We start from the raw sequence: 25,359 nt of genomic DNA, 5'->3' as shown, positions 1-25,359 counted from the left end.
TTAAAGGTCTTACTTACGTCGGCTACAGAGAGAGTGATCACACAGTCGTCCAGAACAGCTGATGCTATCATGCATGTCTCAGTGTTGCTTGCCTCAAAGCAAGCATAGAAGTTATTTAGCTCATCTGGTAGGCTTGTGTCACTGGGCAGCTCGCGACTGTGCTTCCCTTCCCCACATCCGACGAGCGTCGGAGCCGGTGTAGTACGTTTCAATCTTAGTCCTGTATTGGTGCTTTGCCTGTTTGATGGTTCGTCTGAGGGCGTAGCGGGATTTCTTATAAGTGTCCGGGTTAAAGTTCCACTCCTTGAAGGCGGCAGATCAGTGCGGATGTTGCCAGTGACCCATGGATTCTGGTTGGGGTATGTACGTAAAGTCACTGTGGGGAGGACGCCATTGATGCACTTATTGATGAAGCCAGTGACTGTTGTGGTGTATTCCTCAATGCCATCGGAGGAAACCCGGAACATATTCCAGTCTGTGCTAGCAAAACAGTCCTGTAGCTTAGCATCTGCGTCATCGGACCACTTTTTTTATTGATCGAGTCACTGGTGCTTCCTACTTTAGTTTTTGCTTGTAAGCAGGAATCAGGACATTGGAATTATGGTCAGATTTGCCGAAAGGGGGGGCGAGGGAGAGCTTTGTACCCGTCTGTTTGTGGAGTAAAGGTGATATAGATTTTTTCCCCCTCTGGTTGCACATTTAACATGTGGATAGAAATTAGGCAAGACTGATTTCAAATTCCTTGCATTAAAGTCCCAGGCCACTAGGAGTGCCGCCTCTGGGTGGGCGTTTTCAAGTTTGCCGAGTGCGATCTTAGTGCCAGCATCCATCTGTGGTTGTAAATAAACAGTCATGAAAAATATAGATGAAAACTCTCCTGGCAGATAGTGTGGTCTACAGCTTATCATGAGATACTCTACTTCAGGCGAGCAAAATCTAGAGACTTCCTTAGATTTTGTGCACCAACTGTTTATAAACATACACAGACCGCCCCCCCTCGCTATTCTATCTAGCTGGTGCAGCTTATATCCCGCCAGCTGAATGTTATCCATGTCGTCATTCAGCCACGATTCGGTGAAACATAAGATATTACAGTTTTTGATGTCCCGTTGGTATTATATTCGTGATCGTACATCTTTTAATTTATTGTCAAATGATTGTACGTTGGCAAGTAATATTGATGGTGAAGTCAGATTTCCCACTCAGTCGGTGGATCCTTATTAAAAAGGCACCCCGCCCTGTGTCCTCTATACCTGCATTTCTTTCTCCTGCCAATGACGGGGATATTGGCCTTGTCGGGTGTCTTATGCATATCCTGTGCGTCTTGCTTGTTGAAGAAAAAAATATATTTGTCTAATCTGAGGTGAGTGATCGCTGTCCTGATATCCAGAGGCTCTTTTTTGCCGTAAGATACGGTGGCAGAAACATTGTGTACAAAATAAGTTACAAATAACACGAAAACCCCCCACATAATACAATTGGTTAGGCGCCCGTAAAACGGCTGCCATTTCTTCTGGTGCCATCTTCAACCTGCAGGTCAGGTTGACTGACCTCAAGGAAAAATAAAGTGCACACTTACAGTCCTGCCCCTCAATCTCACTGATGCAGTTCAGCATGCAAACACACAACTCACACCACAGATAGATGTATCAGCAGTTCATGCGTACAATATTTGGGAATAATCATGGCTATCCAATGCAACTAATGTTTAGTAGCAGTTTCACTGAACTGCGTCTCAGAGGAAATCGAAAAACAGAATTACAGATCAATTTGTTTTATCTAGTAATTAGTGGATACTGGCCCATCCACCTCATCGAATAAAAAAGGGTACCTATTTTACATACGTAAGGTAGGGGAGAATGTAGAACAGCCAGGCATAGCCATTGACTGGCCACACACAAAAAATAAATCATTATTTTTGCAGAAGCAAGACCTGTACTGGTAATCTCAATCAGTTGGACTACTGCATGTAACAACATTCTTATCCATTTGTGTGCTTTGCACTTTTGACTTCACATGCAGCAACCTTACAACTGACATGAATGTGTAGTAAATGGACATGCAGCTCATTAGATTGAAGTGACTTTCACCCAACCTTGCCGACAGCAACACTGAAAAGTGAATCTCATGTTTTGCCACTAGAAAAGTAATGCAGCGTGTTTCAACACGTTTGCTCAATGGCACTGGTCTGAGACTGGTTATTCAAGTATCATATATTACAGTGCCTTCGAAAAGTATTCAGACCCCTTTACTTTTTCCAAATTGTTACATTACAGGCTTATTCAGTAATATGCACATAATACCCCATACTGACAAAGTGAAAACAGTTTAGACATTTTGGTAAATATATTAAAAAGAAAAAATGCTTATTTACATAAGCATTCATACCCCTTGCTATGAGACTCAAAGTTCAGCTCTGGTGCATCCTGTTTTCATTGATCATCCTTGAGATGTTTCTACAACTTGACTGGAGTCCACCTGTGGTAAATTAAATTCATTGGACATGATTTGGAAGGCACACACGTCTATAAGGTCCCACAGTTGATAGTTCATGTCAGAGCAAAAACCAAACCATGAGATCGAAGGAATTGTCGGTAGAGTGCCGAGACAGGATTGTGTCGAGCAGCAGATCTGGGGAGGGGTATAAAAAAATGCCTGCAGCATTGAAGGTCCCCAAGAACGCAGTGGCCTCCATCATTCTTAAATGGAAGAAGTTTGGAACCATCAAGACTCTTCCTAGAGCTGGCCGCCCAGCCAAACTGAGCAATTGGGGGAGAAGGGCCTTGGTCAGGGAGGTGGCCAAGAACCCAATAGTCACTCTGACAGAGCTCTAGAGTTCCTCTGTATAGATGGGAGAACCTTCCAGGACAACTATCTCTGCAGCACTCCACCAATCAGGCCTTTATGGTAGAGTGACCAGACGGGAGCCACTCCTCAGTAAAAGGCATGAGAGCTCGCTTGGAGTTCACCAAAAGCCATTTAAATACTCTCAGACCATGAGAAACCAGATTATCTGGTCTGATGAAACAAAGATTAAACTCTTTGGCCGGAATGCTTAGCGTCAGGTCTGGAGGAAACCTGGCACCATCCCTACAGAGAATGGTGGTGGCAGCGTCATCCTATGGCAATGTTTTTCAGCAGCAGGGACTGCATGACTAGTCAGGATCGAGGCAAAGATGAACAGAGCAAAGTACAGAGAGATCCTTGATGAAAACCTTCTCCAGAGCGCTCAGGACTTCAGACTAGGGCGAAGGTTCTCCTTCCAAAAGGACAACAACCCTAAGCACACAGCCAACACAATGCAGGATTGGCTTCGGGACAAGTCTCTGAATGCCCTCAAATGGCCCAGCAAGAGCCTGGACTTGAACCCGATTGAACATCTATGGAGACCTGAAAATAGCTGTGCAGCAACACTCCCCATCCAACCTGTCAGAGCTTGAGAGGATCTGCAGAGAAGAATTGGAGATACAGATGTGCCACGTTTGTAGCGTCATACCCAAGAAGACTTGATTGCTGCCGAAGGTGCTTCAAGAAAGTACTGAGTAAAGGGTCTGAATACTTATGTAAATGTGTTATTTTAGTTTATTTACTTGCTTTGTCATTATAGGGTGTTGTGTGTAGATTGAGGGGGGGGATATTTAAAATAAGGCTGTAATGTAACGTGGAATAAGTCAAGGAGTCAAGGAGTCTGAATACTTTCCGAAGGCACTGTATCTAAGCTAATAAAAACAGGCATTTGATATTCCCTCCATCAGCAACAACCAGTCTGCATGGACACACAAATAAAGATATTTCAAATACAAAGTATATGTTACAGAATATTTTATTATGAACAACTAGACAGGATCTTAGCGGACATAGCACTGTATAGGTTGCAGAAGGCAGAGAAACATCCCCATGCCCCGCTGGACGAGACAGACTTAACTATCTCTGATGATCTTGGTCAATTTGTGGATCTTTGTCTTGGTGGACATGTCCACATACTTATCCCCAATGCTGACAATCATACCGCCCAGGATGGAGGTGTCAGACTGGAGGGAAAAGCAAAATAACACAGGAAGTTAAAGCACCAGTCGACGCCATAGCAATGTATGCGACTGGATATCAGCATGTTCTTTTTTAGTGCTAGCCTTACAGTCCTAAACCATTGCATCTACCATAAATTGATGGTAGATGATTGAAAAGCCTTATTGTGCCACAGAGGGCACAAATTGAGTATGGCCTCACCTTGGTCTCTAGTATGAGAGTCTCTCCCTTTGTCAGGAAGCCGTTCAGAGCCACCTTCAGATCTGCCAGGTTAGCCTCATCAAGGGGCTGTTATACACACAAACAGAAATATCAAATCAAATGCTACAACTGATATGGAACTTGGATTGACAACCATATACCAGGGGTTCTCAAACTTTTTGGGGCCGCGGACCCCTTTTGTCCTCAGGGACGCCCTCATAATGGGGCGGTGGTAGCCTAGTGGTTAGAGCGTTTGGCCAGTAACCGAAAGGTTGGTGGATCGAATCCCCGAGCTGACAAGGTAGAAATCTGTCGTTCTGCCCCTGAACAAGGCAGTTAACCCACTAAGCTGCGCGTTCCTAGGCCATCATTATGAATAAGAATTTGTTCTTAACTGACTTGCCCTGTTAAATAAAGGTTAAAAAATACATATCAGAATATCTCATGTGAGATAAAAACATTATACAAAACAGTATATGAGGTATGACTGTCAGATTTTATATCCAGCCTGTAAGCTACAGAAAAGGCCATATACTCTTTCTACTATATCATATATCTGCTACATAATTTATGTTAGATCATTTTTTTGACGGAATGTTGATGGTGTGCCGCAGCGATGCGTCTCTCCAACAGCACCCTGGAGAAGCGAGCTGGGATTGGACAAGCAAAATGTTTTGCGCCCCTGCCTTTGACCAAGTGGGCACTGCTTATCACAGGGCGGCATCAGTACTCACCTAAAAAGCCCATATGCCACTGGTTGAGAGAAATTGTCATTGTTTTTGGCAGAATTATGTGAGGTTTCATTTATGTGGTGTTGTTGGAGGTGCGTCTTGGTCAGTTTAACTCAGAAAATGCCACTCTTGTCAATCTGCCGCCATAGGTGGACGCCTAATCCCACTTAATGAGCGGGCCGGCCGTGCATTTATGTTTAAAAAATATAATTAGGAATACAATAAGTATTGAGTTGTGTATACCAAAATGTATAATTGGTGGAGTACTGTGGATACAAATACCGCTGTGAGCCTGCCAGACCCATGTTGCCCAGGGTTAAAGACAAACATGATATTCCTGTGTTTTATATTTTTTTTTTTTTTTTTTTTTTTTTTTTTACCTTTATTTAACCAGGCAAGTCAGTTAAGAACAAATTCTTATTTTCAATGACGGCCTGGGAACAGTGGGTTAACTGCCTGTTCAGGGGCAGAACGACAGATTTGTACCTTGTCAGCTCGGGGGTTTGAACTCACAACCTTCCGGTTACTAGTCCAACGCTCTAACCACTAGGCTACCCTGCCGCCCCAGACATTTCCACATTATGAGGTTGGAATAATAATGTGAAATTGTGAAAAAATTGATAAATGCCCTTTTAGTGAAAGAGCTGTTTGAAAAGACAGCCTGAAATTTCAGCCTGTTTTGGTGGGAGAGATATCCATGGTGACATCACCATGCGGTAAATTAGTTAAAAGATTGATAAGAAACAGAGTTTCAAATCTCTCTGCCAATAACAGCTATTTTTTTCATTTCCCCCTCCCAACTCAAAGCACTCTGACAGTCCAATGTTCTCTCTAAGCTGCGTGTGCACGCAGTAGCCCCGAGACTGCCACGCAGCTTCCCCGGGACTGCTGTGCAGAAATATTATCCCACAGAGAGAAGTACGAGATTGAACTTGACTCAACTTTCTAGAGCAGTGGTCACCAAGGCATTCCTAGTCGATTGCCAAACATTTTTTTTTATTAGTCTCAGGCTATTGGTGGCAGGTGCACCTGATAGTGAGTTATTAACCCAGTTATAAATCAGCAATAGGGTCGTGATTGCTTCCTACAAGAGCACAAAACGTGTACAGTTCTAGAAAAGCGAGTCAGGTAAAGAGGGTTTTTTTTGTCTTAAAGGGGAAGTGCTGTATTTTTAGATTTATTCAAGCCTAAGTAGGCAAGCCTAAGTAGCCAATAGGTAGCATAATTTGTCTGATTCTCTAATAATGTAATGGGAATAATAATGAATTTTATTTTGTAAAGTGGTTTCTTGCATCAAACAAAATGTTCAGTCACCTTGTCTGAAGATCAAGTGGATACACAGGTTACTGTCAAGCCCTGCATGTTTCTTCTTCTCATGCAATGTAGGCCTACATTGAACACCAGACATTGGCTGCTACTGTAGGCTGAAATAGAACAGCTATATCCATGTTAAAATGTTAGGCCGACATTATGATCAAATAGCCACAGTAGCCTACATGGCCATTGTGAAAACGAATTTAAAGCGGGTACAGCCTCAGTGTTCACAAACGTGCGCCAGAAGTTGCACAGAATTTTCACAACGTTTAAGTTTGCACTCAGCAGACCTGATATTTGCTCAGTGCCCCCCCAGTGCTATATTCTAAGAAGCTATTTGTTTCTTTTTGACCATTTTAATTAAAAACAATCACAGTAACGTCCTTAATTGTTACCCAGAAATGACATTTGATATTGTGATAGAAACAGCTGCATTGGCATAAAATAATTGTAGATTAGGCCTAATAACATTACAATGTATTGTGTTGTACCCTCAAAATATTGCACAGATTGCATGGACAAAAATGTGTTTAATCTGTTGTTAGTAATATTCATCTTAAAAAAAGTAAGTAAATGAGAGAATGATAAAAGTGTACAAAGCCGTCATCAAGGCAAAGGGTGGATACTTTGAAGAATCTCAAATATATTTTGATTTAACACTTTTTTGGTTACTACATGATTCCATATGTGTTATTTCATAGTTGTGATGTCTTCACTATTATTCTACAATGTAGAAATGAGTAAAAAATAAAGAAAAACCCTGGAATGAGTAGGTGTTTCCCAACTTTTGACTGGTACGGTATATATTTTGTGATCTGGGCCATGGAACCCCTGTAGTACGACCCCACTGAGAACCCATCCCATATACAACAAGTGTGTGTATGTGTGTCACCGTACATGTGCTGTGGTGACAGTGCAGATGACCTCGCCACGGTGAGCGCTCATCATTTTTGCAAAGGCACCAATGACATCTGCGGTCAGGGTCAGGCGGCCATTATCTGCCAACACAGCTAAAAGAGGAGAGAGGAGGACAATGAAACCACATTAGGCTAGCCAGTAGACACAAGTAACTAACATTTTCACTAATTGCATTTGCATCCTCATTTGCATGAACTAACATTAGTACGGGTGAGGATGTTCTCATAACAATAGCCAAAATACTCTTAAAGGACTCTTTTCTAATCTCATTTGCATCACTATCTAATTAAGATCACTTGTGAGCAGCAAACATTCTTAGCTGACATTTACTTCATATTCATGATTACAACTAGCCGATCAAAAGGTATGGCGTGACATCTATATAGATTTTTCCATTTTAACATTTCAAACGGTCAAAAGGGACAGAAAACACAGAAAGGAAGACAAGCAGTAGTTTGGTAGATGAGTCTTGACAGCAGAACAACAACGTTATCCTCCACAAACCTGCCCCATTTCATTTTCTTACACAACAGCAGTCTCCAGAACAAGAGTGGCATGTGCAGTATAACTTAGTAAGACTGGGCAACTCACTGATGAGGTTAACTGTGATTGGGGAGAGATTTGCCTTAGTCATGGCGGCACCAAAGTACTTCAGCTTGAGGCTGCGCTTGACATGGGGGTTCATCACGATACTGGACAGCTTGGGGTCCTTGATCAGAGACTGACGGAGAAGGAAAAGAAAGAAAGAGAAAGGAAGCTGGTCAAAAAGTATATTGTGGCCACAGACAGTGCCAAACAGACAAATGTATGGTTTCCCACAACTGGCAGTGATTGGGAGTCCCATAGGGCGGCGCACAATTGACCCAGCATCGTCTGTGTTTGGCCGGTATAGGCCGGCATTGTAAATAAGAATTTGTTCTTAACTGACTTGCCTAGTTAAATAAAGGTAAACACAGTTCCCTCAAACTCAACTCTGGACCGTGAAGCCAGCTCCACCGCGTAATCCCCCCCCCCCCCCCCCCCCCCCCCTTAATATGGGACTGATTAAGACCTGGGAAACCAGGTGGGTACAATTAATCATAAGGTAGAACAGAAAACCAACAGGCTCCGTACCTTGTAGGGTAAGAGTTGAATAGCCCTGCCCAAGATAATAGAGTGTATATACATTACACACTTGTGGCCAGACTGAGGCCTAAGACAGGAGAGAGAGGTGCAGTGGATAACTTACTGACAACGTGCCCATCTCCTTCTCTACTTGTTCTAGTTTCTTCTGCTTGCTGGCAGCAGAGAACAGGGCTGTGGCATAGCGGCCTCCGACCCCATACACGTCGATAGGGGGCTAGAATAGAAAACGGACACAAAAATAAGCTATAAAACAACCATGTACTTGAATCACAGAGCCAATGACATTACTCAAGCTGTGGCGTGCGTTAACATCATTACCAAAGCACACGAGTCATCATTGACTTAATATTACACTGATCAGAGGAGTACTTAATTCATTCTTACCCTAATCAAAGCTTGTCGAAGAACTGAAGTGCTGAACTGACGCACCTGCAGAAGGGAAGAGATAGTCAGTCATTGGTTGATTACGATCTTCATAAGTGACGTTTGGAGTGCCGTAGGAAGTTAGCTTGACCACTTTGGCATTGTATTCATGTAATAAAACTGTGGCAAGACATCAGTAGATTTATAATTGAACACATTTATGAAGATTTTACACTATTGTGGAGAGATGTACTGCTTGGATTTTTTACATACGATAGAAATAAACTGAAACATTATGTAATTAATTTCATTATTCTTTTGGCCAAATTTCATATACACAAATGTAAATTTACAAACAAAAAAATAAATTCTTACCCTACAAAAAGAAATTGAACTGTATTTTAATACAGTTAAATACTCTAACAAAAAAGCTGTTAGAATTGTAAGTATATGTATGTCCCTTAAGGTCCTTGTGTAATTGTAATGGGATATTGTACCCCCTAGCTCGATTGTCCATTGTATGTAGTCTATATGTACTTGTGTTCCCTCATGTACTTTCTGTATTGATTTGTTGTTAAAAAAAATTAAATAATAATAATAATATTAATAATTTAAAAAAATGGTTAGCTTGACCACATTTTCTACAATAAAGTTATGTAGCGATAATAATACCTCTGTCTTATGGACGTTGGACAATATTTAACAGTAATGCCATCGGGTCGTAGGAAAATGCCCAACAAACGTAGACAGCTATCCAGCCAGGTACCTAACAATGTTGATGAAGTTAGCCGGCTGTCGTTAGCATGCCAGCGGGCTTGTCAAGTTCATGCCAGCATGCAAGGCCTCGCGTGTACTGTGTTGAAACACATTCTGCGCGATATCAAAACAATGCACATTGATCTGTTTTGTCCTGGTTAATAATCTAAATACATTCTCAAATTAAAAACAGAGCCATAGATCGTATAACATTCTTGTTTTTTTAGAAAGTCATACCTGCAGTCCGAGTCCTAAAGCTGCCATGTTCTCCTGCGACTGTGTAGGTCAAAACTTCTGCGCATGACAGTACGTAATGTAAATTCAGAAACGAGAAGCATTACGGGAAACGTAGTTCATGTGTCAATAGGCGGAATTGTATTTCCTCGACCAAAAAAAATGAGGAAGTGGAAATTCACTGACCTCGTCAGCAGACAAGCAAACAATTTAGTTGCGTGGATTAACGTGTGGGGGCAGCATTTCTCTACACCCGCAATCACATCTGCTATGTGCATGAGACCAATAACATTTGATTTGATTTTGATGTCATTTGATTTTTTTTTTTTTTTAATCAAAGCCAATTATAGTACTTATCAGGTTCTCAAGTTTCAATATCAGGCCTATTTTATTAAAACATGAGCTCAGCTTTATATAACGCTTCTAAGTGCACTTTTGCTGATATCACCTCAGGTATGTATTGACACAGGCCTGGTTGTCCCAGCATCACCTGTATGAAGATACTGTGCCATTGTGTCAGTGTGTAGTTTACAGTGTCTGTGTAGATTGATGCCCATTGTTGAGGCATTTGCATTTCATTGTGCTCCTCCTACATTCTCACGGGTGAGCAGTGACACAGCCTTGGTGGTTTCTCCAGACCCATCTTGTGCACCTTCCACCATACTAAAACAAATGCCTATTGTCACTTATGTGTGTGCAGAACTGAAGGGTTTATCCTTGCATGTACAGTAGGCCACCTATTGAGATGGAGGTATAATTTTGGTAGTCTTAAATGTGTCTTCCTACATCAGACAGACAGAGCCTATTTATCAGAGAGAATGACAGGAGCTATTCACTGACTTCACCTTCTATAAATTCCTCCAAATCAAATCAAATTGTATTGGTCACATACACATATCTAGCAGATGTTATTGCGTATTGAAAGGGTTGTGTATCGTATCCAGGTCTCTTCTAGGCTAGCCTACTAGCTGATATAGGACTACCTCTGTGGCCAAGTAGGCTATTGAAGCCTACTATTGAAGCCTACTTGAAGCCAATTTACATTGAAGTCCCAATATAAATTGATGTAAACGATGGAAGCACTGAATGGAAGACCCAGCGGTCACTGCATTGTGTTATTGAGACTATAAATAACTTTAATAATTAAACATAAAAGCAATGTCAAATATCTCCCCATATTAGGCTATGCCATTGCATTCTAGATAGATCCACGAGTTGTAGCCTGTTTGGAGGGTGGAGTGGGGTCACATTGCCGGACTTGTGACACTTGTGACATCAGACACCTGTGCAATAGGACTAGGCTTAATGATGCACATTTCTGAAAAGTTTAACACCTTGAAGGAAGATGACAAGGGTTTTAAAAGTGCATATATCCAATAGTGTGAGTTTCCAGATTGTTCTGTTATTATGCAACTGTTAAAGCTGATTAACCAGCAGGATCTCCTGCCCAGTCAGTTAATTAGGCAAAGTGAGGTTTCTTTCTGGCAATTTCCACCCAAGTAGGCTAACAGGTTGAACGTCATGAGGCAAACCAATCTCCTGTTTAAAAACAAAAACAAAGGTTAATTTACAGTAGTACGCAAAAGTAGCTTGTTCCTCAAAACAATACGGTATTTTAAAATTAGAACAATAACCAATGGGCGTGTTGCGACCGAAGCCATCCGAAACGTCACACGTGTAGGGCGTGGCATAGGGAGAAGAAGCGGAGTCGATGCTTATAAAGCCTAGCCTACCTTGTCCTATTCAGTCACCTGTGTGCTATTACACTTAACTGCTCGAGAACAGAGCATACGGGAGGACAAAATACGAATTATCGCTACATCGGAAGGACTGACGCCGGGAAGATACACATATCTACTGTCGCTAGAGAAGCAGGCTCACAGTCAAATCCTCAACTTGTGGATTGATGTAGTCAGTAGCTACAATATAGCGTAATGGGAATGGTGAGTGTGCATTTTTGTGATGACAGCCCGTTTTCAATTGTAGCCTGGAGAATGCGGTAATGGGTGCTAAAAAAGTAGAGAATAGACAAGCGAAGGAGAAAAGAAAAAGCAGGTCGAGCACTTGATTCACTATTTTATTGAACCCAGAATGCATGGAATTAATGTAGGCTACTAGGTCAGGGTCAAATACTATTCTTTTTGACGAATTCAACCACACATTTTGCTCAATACTACGAGGCTACACACCCTCCTTGGCAATGGGGACAATGCGTGTGCTTTCTTTCTAGAATATTCCTTTGCCGCTGTATCATTGGTTGTGGTGCGTGCCACATGTCTTCATGGTGCTTTGACAACAATGCCCTGATCCCATATCTCCGGTATAGTTTCATGTTGATACAGTATCTTAAACGGTCAGCTCCCGAGTCCCTTTTTATCATCAGGGGGCATCTTGTCTAGAAAATGTCACCTTGTGGCTGACAGCTGTATGGGTAGCCTATCTATGCACACCACCATGTAATGATAGTAATACAAGTCTTACAATATATTGATATTACTACATCACATGCGTTATAGCGTATTTTTAAATAACATAAGACGTTCTAAATGCTCATACATGCTCATAACAAGTAATAAAGTATTAAAGCTTTCGAGTGTTTCTAAGACAGTGAAGGCATTGGAACCCTCTTCTCTACCCTCAATTGATTTGTAGTATAGCATAACTTTGGCCAGGTCATATGCAAACGTTTCTGTTCCATTGAACAACTGTTTTTGTTGTTTTAGAAGGGTCTGCTGGCGACATGTAGTCCAATGAACACGGAGCTGAAGAGACAAACAAAGAGTTATTTTAGTGCAAGGGGCAGGGATAGGGCGGACGGTTGGGTTTATGCCAGCACGTGATGAGGGCTGAAATCACTAAATATGTAAACTACAGGCGGGAAGAATGACCGCTGTGTGCCGGTGGACAAGAAGAGTGATTGTCTGGGAGCATGTTGTTGGATCATGACATTTCTCTTACAGTTCTGTTAGAGTAAGATATTGAGGCCGGTCATGTTTGAGGTTGGTTGATACTAAGTGATGTTGAGATGTTGGTGATGCTAAAACTGACCAGAGAAATAGCCATCTAAAATATCATATTGTCTAGTGAATCATTTGCAAACTTGACTCGGGATAATGACTTCTGCTGCAATGGTCGGGGGATGATGTAATCATAATCCATCAGTCATGATTGAAAATGTGTTTATTACATTTCAAATTACAATAACAAAAAAAAAGAACATCACTGTTTGTATGTTTTCTCTAAAGAAAAAAAGGTCTGGGGTTACAATTGTATAAACCTATGATAGAGTTGTTAGAATAAAATTAATACAAAGTTAAAATGTATTGCACATTACACATTTTTTTTTTTGTGTATGTAAAATTTACCAGATAATGAAGAAATTAACAACTAACTAACTTGTTTTTATTTTAAAAATATCATATTACGTATTTCATTGTAAATGTCTTATTAATGAAATAAAAAATGTAATTACTTGCTCCAAAACAACTTCAGAGTCACACTCATAAAACATGTGTATAATAGTTTCCCCTTTATCACAGAAAAGGCATATGTCCTCTAAAGCCATGCATTTAGACAAGTTATTGCAAGGGTATGTTTTGTGCAAGATTGATTTTAAAGTGAATTTCTTTTACTTTATTTTATCTACAAAATTTGTGAGGGAGAAACCAAACCTTCTTCCATTAAATTTCGGTAATATATGCATTTCAGAAGAATTTCCCTCGAGGAGAGATCTTGTTCTTGGAGTTAAAAAGTTATCTTAAGAATGTATTATTACATTTGTTGTCCAGCAGGGGGAACCTTCTAACAAGTTGTGCATCAATCGTGACATGTTCTCCAAAATACAAATGATATTTCATTGAGTAAATCCCAAAGGTATTTCTTTGCATATAGAATTCCATTCTTTATAATGTATATATGTTTCCAATAACTTTCCATAAGAGTATTTCCTTTTTCAAATAAATCAAGCACACATATAATATTTATTTCAAACCACTTCGGGAAGAACAAATACTTGTTTTTTTAACAACAATATCTTTGTTGTTCCACAGAAGTGTTTTGTGTGGGGGTAAGTTGTGGATATAACATACTTTCAAGCTAAAAAGGGCTTGTTCATGAAATTTGGACAGTTTGATGGGTAATTTTGCTGGAGAGTAGTTGCACTTCCACAAATTGAAGACAAACCATTTTTATAAAAATTTGATGGAATTAAGTATCCCTATAGATTCAGAGCTAAGCATGGATCTTTTTTAAATCCAGTTTACTTTAAAGATATTGTTGATATCAATTCAATCTAGTGCTTCAAGCCCACCATCAGCTCTTTTTGTTTGATTTTATTGATTTCTTACATTTTTCTCTATAATGTCTAGGAAAGGTTTGTTGATTTCAGGCTGGTTTGATCAGCTACAAATAGGGATAGAGCAGAGAAGACAACGTGACAGACCCTCTTCTGACAATAAAACCCTTCCAATAGACGTCACGCTGGAGCCAGTTATTAAAGATGTTTTTTTTTGTCTTTCATCTCTTGACTGAAATTGAGATGTTGACGGACAATATGGTTTTTCGCCATGTGCTCCCCTAAATATTTCAGTGTCTTTCACTGGAATATTCTCAATAGATTGGTAATTTGAGTTACATGTGGATATCAGTGTCTTTCACTGGAATATTCTCAATAGATTGGTAATTTGAGTTACATGTGGATATCAGTGTCTTTCACTGGAATATTGTCAATAGATTGGTAATTTGAGTTACATGTGGATATCAGTGTCTTTCACTGGAATATTCTCAATAGATTGGTAATTTGAGTTACATGTGGATATCAGTGTCTTTCACTGGAATATTCTCAATAGATTGGTAATTTGAGTTACATGTGGATATCAGTGTCTTTCACTGGAATATTCTCAATAGATTGGTAATTTGAGTTACATGTGGATATCAGTGTCTTTCACTGGAATATTCTCAATAGATTGGTAATTTGAGTTACATGTGGATATCAGTGTCTTTCACTGGAATATTCTCAATAGATTGGTAATTTGAGTTACATGTGGATATCAGTGTCTTTCACTGGAATATTCTCAATAGATTGGTAATTTGAGTTACATGTGGATATCAGTGTCTTTCACTGGAATATTCTCAATAGATTGGTAATTTGAGTTACATGTGGATATCAGTGTCTTTCACTGGAATATTCTCAATAGATTGGTAATTTGAGTTACATGTGGATATCAGTGTCTTTCACTGGAATATTCTCAATAGATTGGTAATTTGAGTTACATGTGGATATCAGTGTCTTTCACTGGAATATTCTCAATAGATTGGTAATTTGAGTTACATGTGGATATCAGTGTCTTTCACTGGAATATTCTCAATAGATTGGTAATTTGAGTTACATGTGGATATCAGTGTCTTTCACTGGAATATTCTCAATAGATTGGTAATTTGAGTTACATGTGGATAATATTTAAATTATGTTCCAGACCGGAAGCTGAAGAGAATGATTTGATAATAAGTTTAATAGCAACTTTTAGAAATAGCGCTGTATCTGAAACCTGAAATACCTTTTAATTCAGGTTTGTTTAAAATGCGACTAAAAGGAATAAGAGCGCTGAAATCGGGTAACCCTGGGGTGCACTATGGTGAATATTATATATTTTAAATGTTACAATTAATTATATAAGAAATAAGAAATATTAATATCTTTATAAAACATATTGATAACAGAGAAAAAGCTAGGCCCAAAACCTAAAGTTTACAACGAATGTTTTAGGAATTTGTGTTCTGTTGTATCAAGTTATTACAAAAGTCGAGGAATAAAATAATAGCCTCTGAGTCAATTGAATCAGCGTAATCAAGTCTGAAACTAACCTAATGTTACAGACTTTTCATGAAACCAGTTTGGGTTTTAGTTAAGGTGGTTTTGGCCCATTTTAAGTCTATTAACATATGCTAAAGTTATGAATTTATATTTAATAATGTAATAGGTCTCAAATTATATATGAAAAGGGGATCTTTATCAGGTTTTGGTGTTAAGGAAATAACTCCGTATTTCGTGGTAGTAATCATTTATCTCACCCATAGCTAGGCATTCTTGGAACATGTTGAATACTGGTCCCTCTAAATGATCCCAAAAGTGAAAATAAAATTCCACAGAAAGACCACTAATCTCTAGTATAGAAAACTTATCTTCACATATGGATTTAAACTCATCAGAAATAATTGGAACATGGACATGTTTCACAAATGTTCACATTCAATCTAGTTACAATTGGATTTATACATATTTTCATGAAAAGAATACACAGTTACAGATTATTTTAGGGTCTTGAATAGAGGTCGACCGATTTTATGATTTTTCAACGTCGATTACCGGTTATTGGATGACCAAAAAAAGCCGATACCGATTAATCAGAAGACGATTTTTATTTGTAATAATGACAATTACAACAATACTGAATGACCACTTATTATAACTTCATATAATACATTAATAAAATCAATTTAACATGTTCAATTTGGTTTAAATAATGCAAAAACAAAGTGTTGGAGAAGAAAGTAAAAATGCAATATGTGCCATGTAAGAAAGCTAATGTTTAAGTTCCTTGCTCAGAACGTGAGAACATATGAAAGCTGGTGGTTCCTTTTAACATGAGTCTTCAATTTTCCCAGGTAAGAAGTTTTAGGTTGTAGTTATTATAGGAATTATAGGACCATTTCTCTCTATACCATTTGTATTTCATTAACCTTTGACTATTGGATGTTCTTATAGGGACTTTAGTATTGCCAGTGTAACAGTATAGCTTCCGTCCCTCTCCTCGCTCGAACCAGCAACACAACGACAACAGCCACCCTCGAAGCAGCGTTACCCATCGCTCCACAAAAACCGTGGCCCTTGCAGAGCAAGGGGAACAACTACTCCAAGTCTCAGAGCGAGTGACGTTTGAAACGCTATTAGCGCGCACCCCGCTAACTAGCTAGCCATTTCACATTGGTTACACCAGCCTAATCTCAGGAGTTGATAGGCTTGAAGTCATAAACAGCTGCTGGCAAACGCACAAAAGTGCTGTTTGAATGAATGCTTACGAGCCTGCTGGTGCCTACCATCGCTCAGTCAGACTGCTCTATCAAATCATAGACTTAGTTATAACATAATAACACACAGAAATACAAGTCTTAGGTCATTAATATGGTCAAATCCGGAAACAATCATCTCGAAAACAAGATGTTTATTCTTTCAGTGAAATACGGAACCGTTCCGTATTTTATCTAACAGGTGGCATCCATAAGTCTAAATATTCCTGTTACATTGCACAACCTTCAATGTAATGTCATATTTACGTAAAAGTCTGGCAAATTGGGCGGCCCAAACTGTTGCATATACACTGACTCTGCGTGCAATGAACGCAAGAGAAGTGACACAATTTCACCTGGTTAATATTGCCTGCTAACCTGGATTTATTTTAGCTAAATATGCAGGTTTAAAAATATATAGATTTTTAAGAAAGGCATTGATGTTTATGGTTAGGTACACATTGGAGCAACAATACACACCGCATCGATTATATGCAACGGAGGACACGCTAGATAAACTAGTAATATCATCAACCATGTGTAGTTAACTAGTGATTATGATTGCTTGTTTTTTAAAAGATACGTTTAATGCTAGCTAGCAACTTACCTTGGCTTACTGCATTCACGTAATAGGCAGGGCGGCAGGGTAGCCTAGTGGTTAGAGCATTGGACTAGTAACCGGAAGGTTGCAAGTTCAAACCCCCCATCTGTCGTTCTACCCCTGAACAGGCAAGATGTTCAAGATGATAGGCTGTCATTGAAAATAAGAATTTGTTCTTAACTGACTTGCCTGGTAAAAAAATAAGTCTCCTCGTGTTTAGAGCGTTGGATTAGTTAACTGGTTGCATGATTGAATCCCTGAACTGACAAGGGAAAAAAATCTGTTGTTCTACCCCTGAGGCAGTTAGCCCGCTGTCATTGACAATAAGAATGTGTTCTTTACTGACTTGCCTAGTTAAATGAAGGTGTACATTTTTTTTTTTAAATTGGCCAAATCAGTGTCCAAAAATACCGATTTCCGATTGTTATGGAAACTTGAAATCGGCCCTAATTAATCGGTCGACCTCTCGTCTTGAACATGATGCAAAAAATGCTTATGACTTGAATGGGGTTTGTTCTACAAATGTTAACATATGGAAACACAGCCAGGAAAATTAAACCAAAGCATGGAATGCTGTCATATCTTGTCCTTAGACTGCTTACAGGGTAAGGAAACCAATATGTAATTTGGGTGAACTATCCTGTTAAACAATATAGGCTACGAAGGCATTTTTGTTCTCTTTTCACATGAACTGAGCTGCTAGACTTTTTAGTTCCTTACACGACATCGTTAGTTTGCCTGTTCAAGCTCTCCCCCGCCCTCCTTTGTTCTGGGTAACCTCAGAGAATAATATCGGCGTATACGCTGATTTGATGAGTGAGTTTATGAGGAAGTGTATATGAGATATTGTACCCACTGTGACTATTTAAACCTACCCTAACCAGAAACCGTGGAAAGAGGGCGACATTTGCGTAAAACTGAAAGCGCGAGCCACTGCATTTAACCATGGAAAGGCGACTGGGAATATGGCCAAATAACGACAGTCTAGTTATTCCCTCCACAAGGCAAGCAAAATGTGAGTTTAGAGACGAAGTCAAATGGCAATTCAATGGCTCAGACACGAGACGTATGTGGTCTACAGACAATCCCGGAATACAAAAGGAAAACCAACCACGTCACAGACACTGACATCTTGCTTCCAGACAAACTAAACACCTTCTTTGCCCGCTTTGAGGATAAGAGTGTCAATGACGCCGCCCGCTACCAAGGACTGTGGGCTCTCCTTCTCTGTGGCCAATATGAGTAAGACTTTTAAACGTGGCAACCCTCGCAAGGCTGTCGGCCTTGATGGCATCCCTAGCCGCATCCTCAGAGCATGCACAGACCAGCTGGCTGGTGTGTTTACGGACATATTCAATCTATCCCTATCCCAGTCTGCTGTCCCCACATACTTCAAGATGGCCACCATTTTTCCTGTACCCAACAATGCAAAGGTAACTGAACTAAATGACTATCGCCCTGTAGCACTCACTTCTGTCATCATGAAGTGCTTTGATAGACTAGTCAAGGATCATATCACCTCCACCTTACCGGTCACTTCACCTAGACCCACTTCAATTCGCTTACCGCCCCAATAGGTCCACAGACAATGCAATTGCCTGCACACTGCCCTATCTCATCTGGACAAGAGGAACACCTATGTAAGAATGCTGTTCATTGACTACAACTCAGCATTCAACATCATAATACCCTCCAAGCTCATCATTAAGCTTGATGCCCTGGGTCTCAACCCCACCCTGTGCAGTTTGATCCTGGATTTCCTGACAGGCCACCCACAGGTGGTGCCCCAGTGTTGAGGATCAGCAAAGTGGAGATGTTTCCTAACTTCACCACAAGGGTGCGTGCTCAGCCCTCTCCTGTACTCCCTGTTCACCCATGACTACATGGCCATGCATGCCTCCAGCTTAATCATCAAGTTTGCAGATGACTCAACAGTAGTAGGCTTTATTACCAACAACGAGACAGCCTACAGGGAGGTGGTGAGGGCTCTCGGAGTGTGGTGTCAGAAAAATAACTTCAACAAAACAAAGGAGATGATCGTGGGAGCACCCCCATATCCACATTGACGGGACAGCAGTGGAGAAGGTGGAAATGTTCAGGAGGCCGAAGAAATTTGGCTTGTCACTTAAAACCCTCACAAACTTTTACAGATGCACAATTAAGAGCATCTTGTCATGCTGTATCACCGACTGATACGGCAACTGCACCGCCTTCAACCGCAGGGCTCTCCAGAGGGTGGTGCAGTCTGCACAACGCATCACTGGGGTCAAACTACCTGCCCTCCAGGACACCTACAGCACACGATGTCACAGAAAGGTCAAAAAGATCAAGGACAACAACCACCCAAGCCACCCCGCTACCATCCAGAAGGCGCGGTCAGTACAGGTGCATCAAAGCTGGGACCGAGAGAGTGAAAAACAGCTTCTATCTCTATCATACTGTTAAACAGCCATCACTAGCACAGAGGCTGCTGCCTACATACAGACTTGAAATCATTGGCCACTTTATAAATGCAACACTAGTCACTAATAATGTTTACATATCTTGCATTACTCATCTCATATGTGTATATACTGTATTTATACTCTGTCATTGCTCCTCCATATATTTATATATTCTTATTCCATTCCTTTACTTAGATTTGTGTGTATTAGGTATATGTTGTGGAAGCTAGAAGCACAAGCATTTCGCTACACTCACAATAACATCTGCTAACCATGTGTATGTGACCAGTAAAATCTGATTAATTTTTGTTTTCTCAGATATTTTGCCTCAGAGGTCTTGCATAAATGTGTCACCTTTCTCACTTCCTGTCGAACAAGGGCTCTAATCAAGTGTTTTGTCCTTGCTGTCTTGCAGGAATGTAAATTCTAGGCTATACTAGACTGGAGGCCTGCAGCATCCTCCTTTAAAACTGGAGCGTCCTCAGTGCTGGTAGATTCTCCTCCGAACACACACACCCCTAGTGAATTTGACCAGATGGTGGATACTACAGCGTCCATGTAGACAGCAAACCAAAGGATAGTGTTTTTATTGCCCTTCTGTTACTTTAAACCTTGACTTTTCAGTTTTTCTTCACTTTTGAACGAGTAGTTCTGTTTAGCACTTGCAATGAGTATGGGTACAGGTGTCATGGAGGCAGCGGACATAGCTGTGGTGGCTCTGTACTTCATCCTGGTGCTGGGCATCGGGTTCTTCGCCATGTGGAAGGCCAACCGCAGCACAGTGAGTGGATACTTCCTGGCGGGACGCTCCATGACATGGGTGGTGATCGGAGCGTCGCTGTTTGTCAGTAACATTGGCAGTGAACACTTCATAGGCCTGGCGGGGTCGGGAGCAGCCAGTGGCTTTGCTGTGGGAGCATGGGAGTTTAACGCTCTTCTCCTGCTGCAGCTGCTGGGCTGGGTGTTCATACCTGTGTATATCCACTCTGGGGTGTACACAATGCCGGAGTACCTCTCCAAACGCTACGGAGGCAATAGGCTAAAGGTGTACTTTGCTGCCCTTTCTGTGCTGCTCTATATCTTCACCAAGATCTCTGTGGACTTATACGCCGGGGCGCTTTTCATCCAGGAGTCGTTGGGCTGGAACCTCTATCTGTCCATCATCCTGCTCATCAGTATGACCGCAGTGCTTACAGTCACTGGTGGCCTGGTCGCAGTCATGTACACGGACACCCTCCAGGCCGTGCTGATGATCGGTGGAGCGCTCAGCCTGACCATCATCAGCCTGATCAAGGTCGGCGGTCTTGAAGGGGTTCGGACCAAGTACATGCTAGCTGTCCCAAATGTAACAGCTATCCTGGCCAGTGGGAACTTCACCTACTCGGCTTCCTGCCGCATTGAGCCCAAGCCAGATTCCCTGCGGCTCCTCCGGGGTCCGCTGGATGAGGATATCCCCTGGCCTGGCTTTCTTCTGGGCCAAACCCCAGCCTCCATCTGGTACTGGTGTGCCGACCAGGTCATCGTCCAGAGGGTGCTGGCTGCTAAGAACATTGCCCATGCCAAGGGCTCCACGCTGATGGCTGGCTTCCTGAAGGTCCTGCCCATGTTCATTATCGTCATCCCTGGGATGATCTCCCGGATCCTGTTTGCGGATGAGATTGCCTGCATCGGGCCAGAGCACTGCCTGGCTGTTTGCGGCTCTAAGGCGGGTTGCTCCAATATCGCGTATCCGCGGCTTGTCATGTCAGTGATGCCCATGGGATTGCGAGGGCTGATGATGGCTGTGATGATTGCAGCTCTCATGAGTGATCTGGACTCCATCTTTAACAGTGCTAGCACCATCTTCACCCTGGACATCTACCAGAGCGCAAGGCGTAGTGCATCCCAAAAAGAGCTACTGTTGGTGGGCCGGCTGTTCGTGGTGTTCATGGTGGTCATCAGTATCGCCTGGATCCCTGTCATCATCGAGATGCAGGGTGGCCAGATGTATCTCTACATACAGGAAGTAGCTGGATACCTCACCCCGCCCATCGCCGCCCTCTTCATGCTGGGCGTGTTCTGGAAGCGTTGCAATGAAAGAGGTGCATTCTGGGGCGGTATGACCGGATTCGTGCTGGGCACCACCCGGCTGATTCTGGCGTTTATTTATCGCGAGCCTCCCTGTGACCAGCCAGACGACAGGCCTTTCTTCATCACACATGTCCACTACATGTATGTGGCTGCTGGGCTGTTCTGGGTATCTGGACTGGTGGCTGTGGTCGTCAGTCTCTGCACCCCTCCTCCGGATGAGGAGCAGATTCGCACCACCACATTATGGGGCCTGCGTAACATTGGAAAGCTTCCCCCCAAAGACCGTGAGGAGATGTACAAGCTGACAGATAAGAGCCCTGTGCAGTTGAATGGGAATGGAGACCTCTATAAGGATCTGCCCCCAGACATTTGTAGAGCTAGGTGTCTAGAGGGGGAGGACGTCACGTTGCTAACGCCGCCTAATGACCATGAACCCGCGACCCCCAGCTCAGAGACAACCCCAGGAACGACTCCAGCAACGCCCACCAACCAGTTTGATAATAGTCACGCAGGGCTCATGCATGCAGAGGAAGGTTGTTGTGGGGAGGGTGGGAGGGGCATGCATCTGTTGGAGTGGTTCTGTGGGTTTAAAGAAGCAGCATACAATGCCCATCCCAAAAGGACAGAAGAGAATGAGAGAGCCATCATAGAGATGCTGTATGAGCCACCCAGAACCAAACTGCTGCTCAACAGTGGGCTGTTTCTGGTCTGCTCGTTGGGAATATTCCTGTTTGTCTACTTCTCTCTATAGACTGGACCAAATTAGGGGTTGTTGGGGATTGTTTCAAAGGCACAGTTACAATTTTCTGAGATTTGATGTGAATCTGAAAAATGATTCACTGAGCTTTTTGAAGTCATTCCTTTGAAATGATTGAAGCTTCTCCCTCTTGTTACATTAAAATAATCAAAGTCCAAAGCACTTTGTGGTCTCCTAATAGTGCTCTTCAGATTCTCCATATACTTCTATGCTACTGTATGATTACTAGATATGCTTATCAGCATATGTGAATAAGATGAAGTATGAATTCCTTGTTTATATTAGAGATTATTAATCTGCTTCTGTGTTATTCCAAAACCCTTTTGTGATTTTTTTTTATTTTTTATTTATTTGTAGGCCAATTTTAAGAAACCTGCTCAAGGCCTTTTTGTTATAATATATAATACAGTGCCTACGGAAAGTATTCAGACTTCTTGACTTTTTCCACATTTGTTAGGTAACAGCCTTATTCTAAATTATTCATACATTATTTTTTTCCTCAATCTACACACGATACCCCATAATGACGAAGGAAACAGGTTTTTGAAGAAAAAAATTCTAAACAAATGAATAAAAAAATGAAATATCACATTTGCGTAAGTATTCAGACCCTTTACTCAGTACTTTGTTGAATCACCTTAGGCAGCGATTACAGCCTTGAGTTTTCTTGGGTATGATGCTACGAGTTTGGCACACTTTGTATTTGGGAAGTTTTTCCCCATTCTTCTCTGCAGATCCTCTCAAGCTCTGTCAGGTTGGATGGGGAGCGTTGATTTACAGCTATTTTCAGGTCTCTCCAGAGATGTTCAAGTCCGGGCTCTGGCTGGGCCACTCAAGGACATTCAGAGACTTTTCCGAAGCCACTCCTGCGTTGTCTTGGCTGTGTGCGTAGGGCCGTTGTTCTGTTGGAAGGTGAATCTTTGACCCAGTCTGAGGTCTTCTGGAGCAGGTTTTCATCGATCTCTGTCTGTACTTTTCTCCGTTCATCTTTCCCTTGATCCTGACTAGTCTCCCTGTTCCTGCCGCTGAAAAACATCCCCACAGCATGATGCTGCCACCACCATGCTTCACCGTAGGGATAGTGCCAGGTTTCCTCCAGATGTGACACTTGGCATTCAGGCCAAAGAGTTCAATCTTGGTTTCATCAGACCAGAGAATCTTCTTTCTCATGGTCTGAGTCCTTTAGGTGCTTTTTGGCAAACTCCAAGCGGGCTGTCATGTGCCTTTTTACTGAGGAGTGGCATCCGTCTGGCCACTCTACCATAAAGACCTGATTGGTGGAGTGCTGCAGAGATGGTTGTCCTTCTGGAAGGTTCCCCCATCTCCACAGAGGAACTCTGGAGCTCTGTGAGAGTGGCCATCGGGTTCTTTTTCACCTCCCAGACCAAGGCCTATCTCCCCCGATCCATCTGTACCATCCTGTCTCTGAGCTCTATTAGCAATTCCTTCCACCTCATGGCATGTTTTTTGCTTTGACTTACACTGTCAACTGTGGGTCCTTTTTTATAGATGTGTCTGCCTTTCCAAATCATGTCCAATTACTTGAATTTACCATTGGTGGACTCCAATCACGTTGTAGAAACATCTCAAGGATGATCAATGGAAACAGGATGCACCTGAGCTCAATTTCGAGTCTTATAGCAAAAGGTCTGAATACTTAAGGTATTTCTGTTTTTTATATTTTACTTTGTTATGGGGTATTGTGTGTAGATTGAGGATTTTTACCATTTTAATTTAATACATTTTAGATTAAGGCTGTAAAGTAACACAATTTGGAGAAAGTTACAGGTTCTGAATCCTTTCTGATGGCACTGTATATGCCATTTAGCAGACACTTTTATCCAAAGCAACCCATGATCATGCAAACATTTTACAAATTGGTGGGCCTGGGAATTGAACCCAATATCCTGGCGTCACAAGCGCTATGCTCTACCAACTGAGCTACAGAGGACCAACTGGAAGTTATGCAGGGACTATGCAGTGTTATGCAGGGGCCACCGTATAGTGACACTAAAGCATCACACTCTACCACCATTAGATGGGGAATAAAACTCCTGAAGTGTTGAGATTTTTTTGTATTTTTATTCCTATTAGCTTTATACATTGTTTGCAAATGTGGTGTGGATATAATGTGGTTGCAAATGCTTTGAGTTTTTACAAAAATATTTTTGTTTTCATGTTTGGACAGTTACTTTTCATTTACAATTCTTAAGAATACCTAGGTAAGTTGCTGTAGATTGTTAAATATAAAAATGTAAATATGTTTGACAATTGACATGAGAATATAATTTTGTTTTTTTGCACTGTATTGTAGCGTTGCAAAGAATTGAACATATCAATTAATGCTCATGGTTACATTTTCATAATGTGTTGTGTATGATTAGTCTAGCTACTGTTTGGATTTTCTCACGGTGTTTGACTGAATGGTTTTTTTTTTCTTTCAAGGTTATTGTTGTGAAATTGTTCAGTAAGCTACTTTGTTAACTTGGTGATTAAACCACACGAGCCCAGTTGTTTTTTAAAAATCTTTTGTTTACCCTTTTTTTTTATTTTACCCTTTTTATATATTCATGAATTTGTTGCTGTATTTTTAAATGGCTTATAATTGTATCTGAGTTGAGCGCGTACTGTATTTCATAGAAACCTATTCTTACCAAATGTGTCTTCGTGTGCAATGCTAAAGCAAATCAATAGCCGATCTATGAAGATTGACATGTGATTTTCAGACGTGGTGGTTTTTATTTTGCAAATGTA

The 25,359-nt window shown here is 41.4% G+C and overlaps 2 protein-coding genes across 2 annotated transcripts; one reads left to right on the top strand and one right to left on the bottom strand.

Annotated features, from left to right (window-relative positions):
* Nucleotides 1-3,805: 3,805 nt before the first annotated feature.
* On the bottom strand, nucleotides 3,806-9,783 carry LOC110520444 (ATP synthase subunit O, mitochondrial). Its single transcript, XM_021597765.2, has 7 exons — nucleotides 9,672-9,783; nucleotides 8,700-8,744; nucleotides 8,419-8,529; nucleotides 7,782-7,911; nucleotides 7,170-7,282; nucleotides 4,228-4,314; nucleotides 3,806-4,031 (listed from the first exon to the last, which is right to left on the bottom strand). The coding sequence occupies exons 1-7, from the start codon at nucleotides 9,696-9,698 to the stop codon at nucleotides 3,921-3,923; spliced, it is 624 nt and encodes a 207-aa protein (XP_021453440.1). The 5' UTR covers nucleotides 9,699-9,783; the 3' UTR covers nucleotides 3,806-3,920.
* A 1,584-nt stretch (nucleotides 9,784-11,367) lies between these two features.
* LOC110520443 (sodium/myo-inositol cotransporter) lies at nucleotides 11,368-22,599 on the top strand. Its single transcript, XM_021597764.2, has 2 exons — nucleotides 11,368-11,611; nucleotides 20,194-22,599. Exon 2 carries the CDS (start codon nucleotides 20,446-20,448, stop codon nucleotides 22,597-22,599), a length of 2,154 nt encoding a protein of 717 aa, XP_021453439.2. The 5' UTR covers nucleotides 11,368-11,611; nucleotides 20,194-20,445.
* Nucleotides 22,600-25,359: the final 2,760 nt, after the last annotated feature.

The sequence above is a fragment of the Oncorhynchus mykiss genome, chromosome 3 (genome assembly GCF_013265735.2).
Source record: "Oncorhynchus mykiss isolate Arlee chromosome 3, USDA_OmykA_1.1, whole genome shotgun sequence".
Taxonomy (NCBI): Eukaryota; Metazoa; Chordata; class Actinopteri; order Salmoniformes; family Salmonidae; genus Oncorhynchus; species Oncorhynchus mykiss.
Note: the sequence above shows the minus strand (reverse complement) of the source record. Positions and strands in the feature narration are given on the sequence as shown.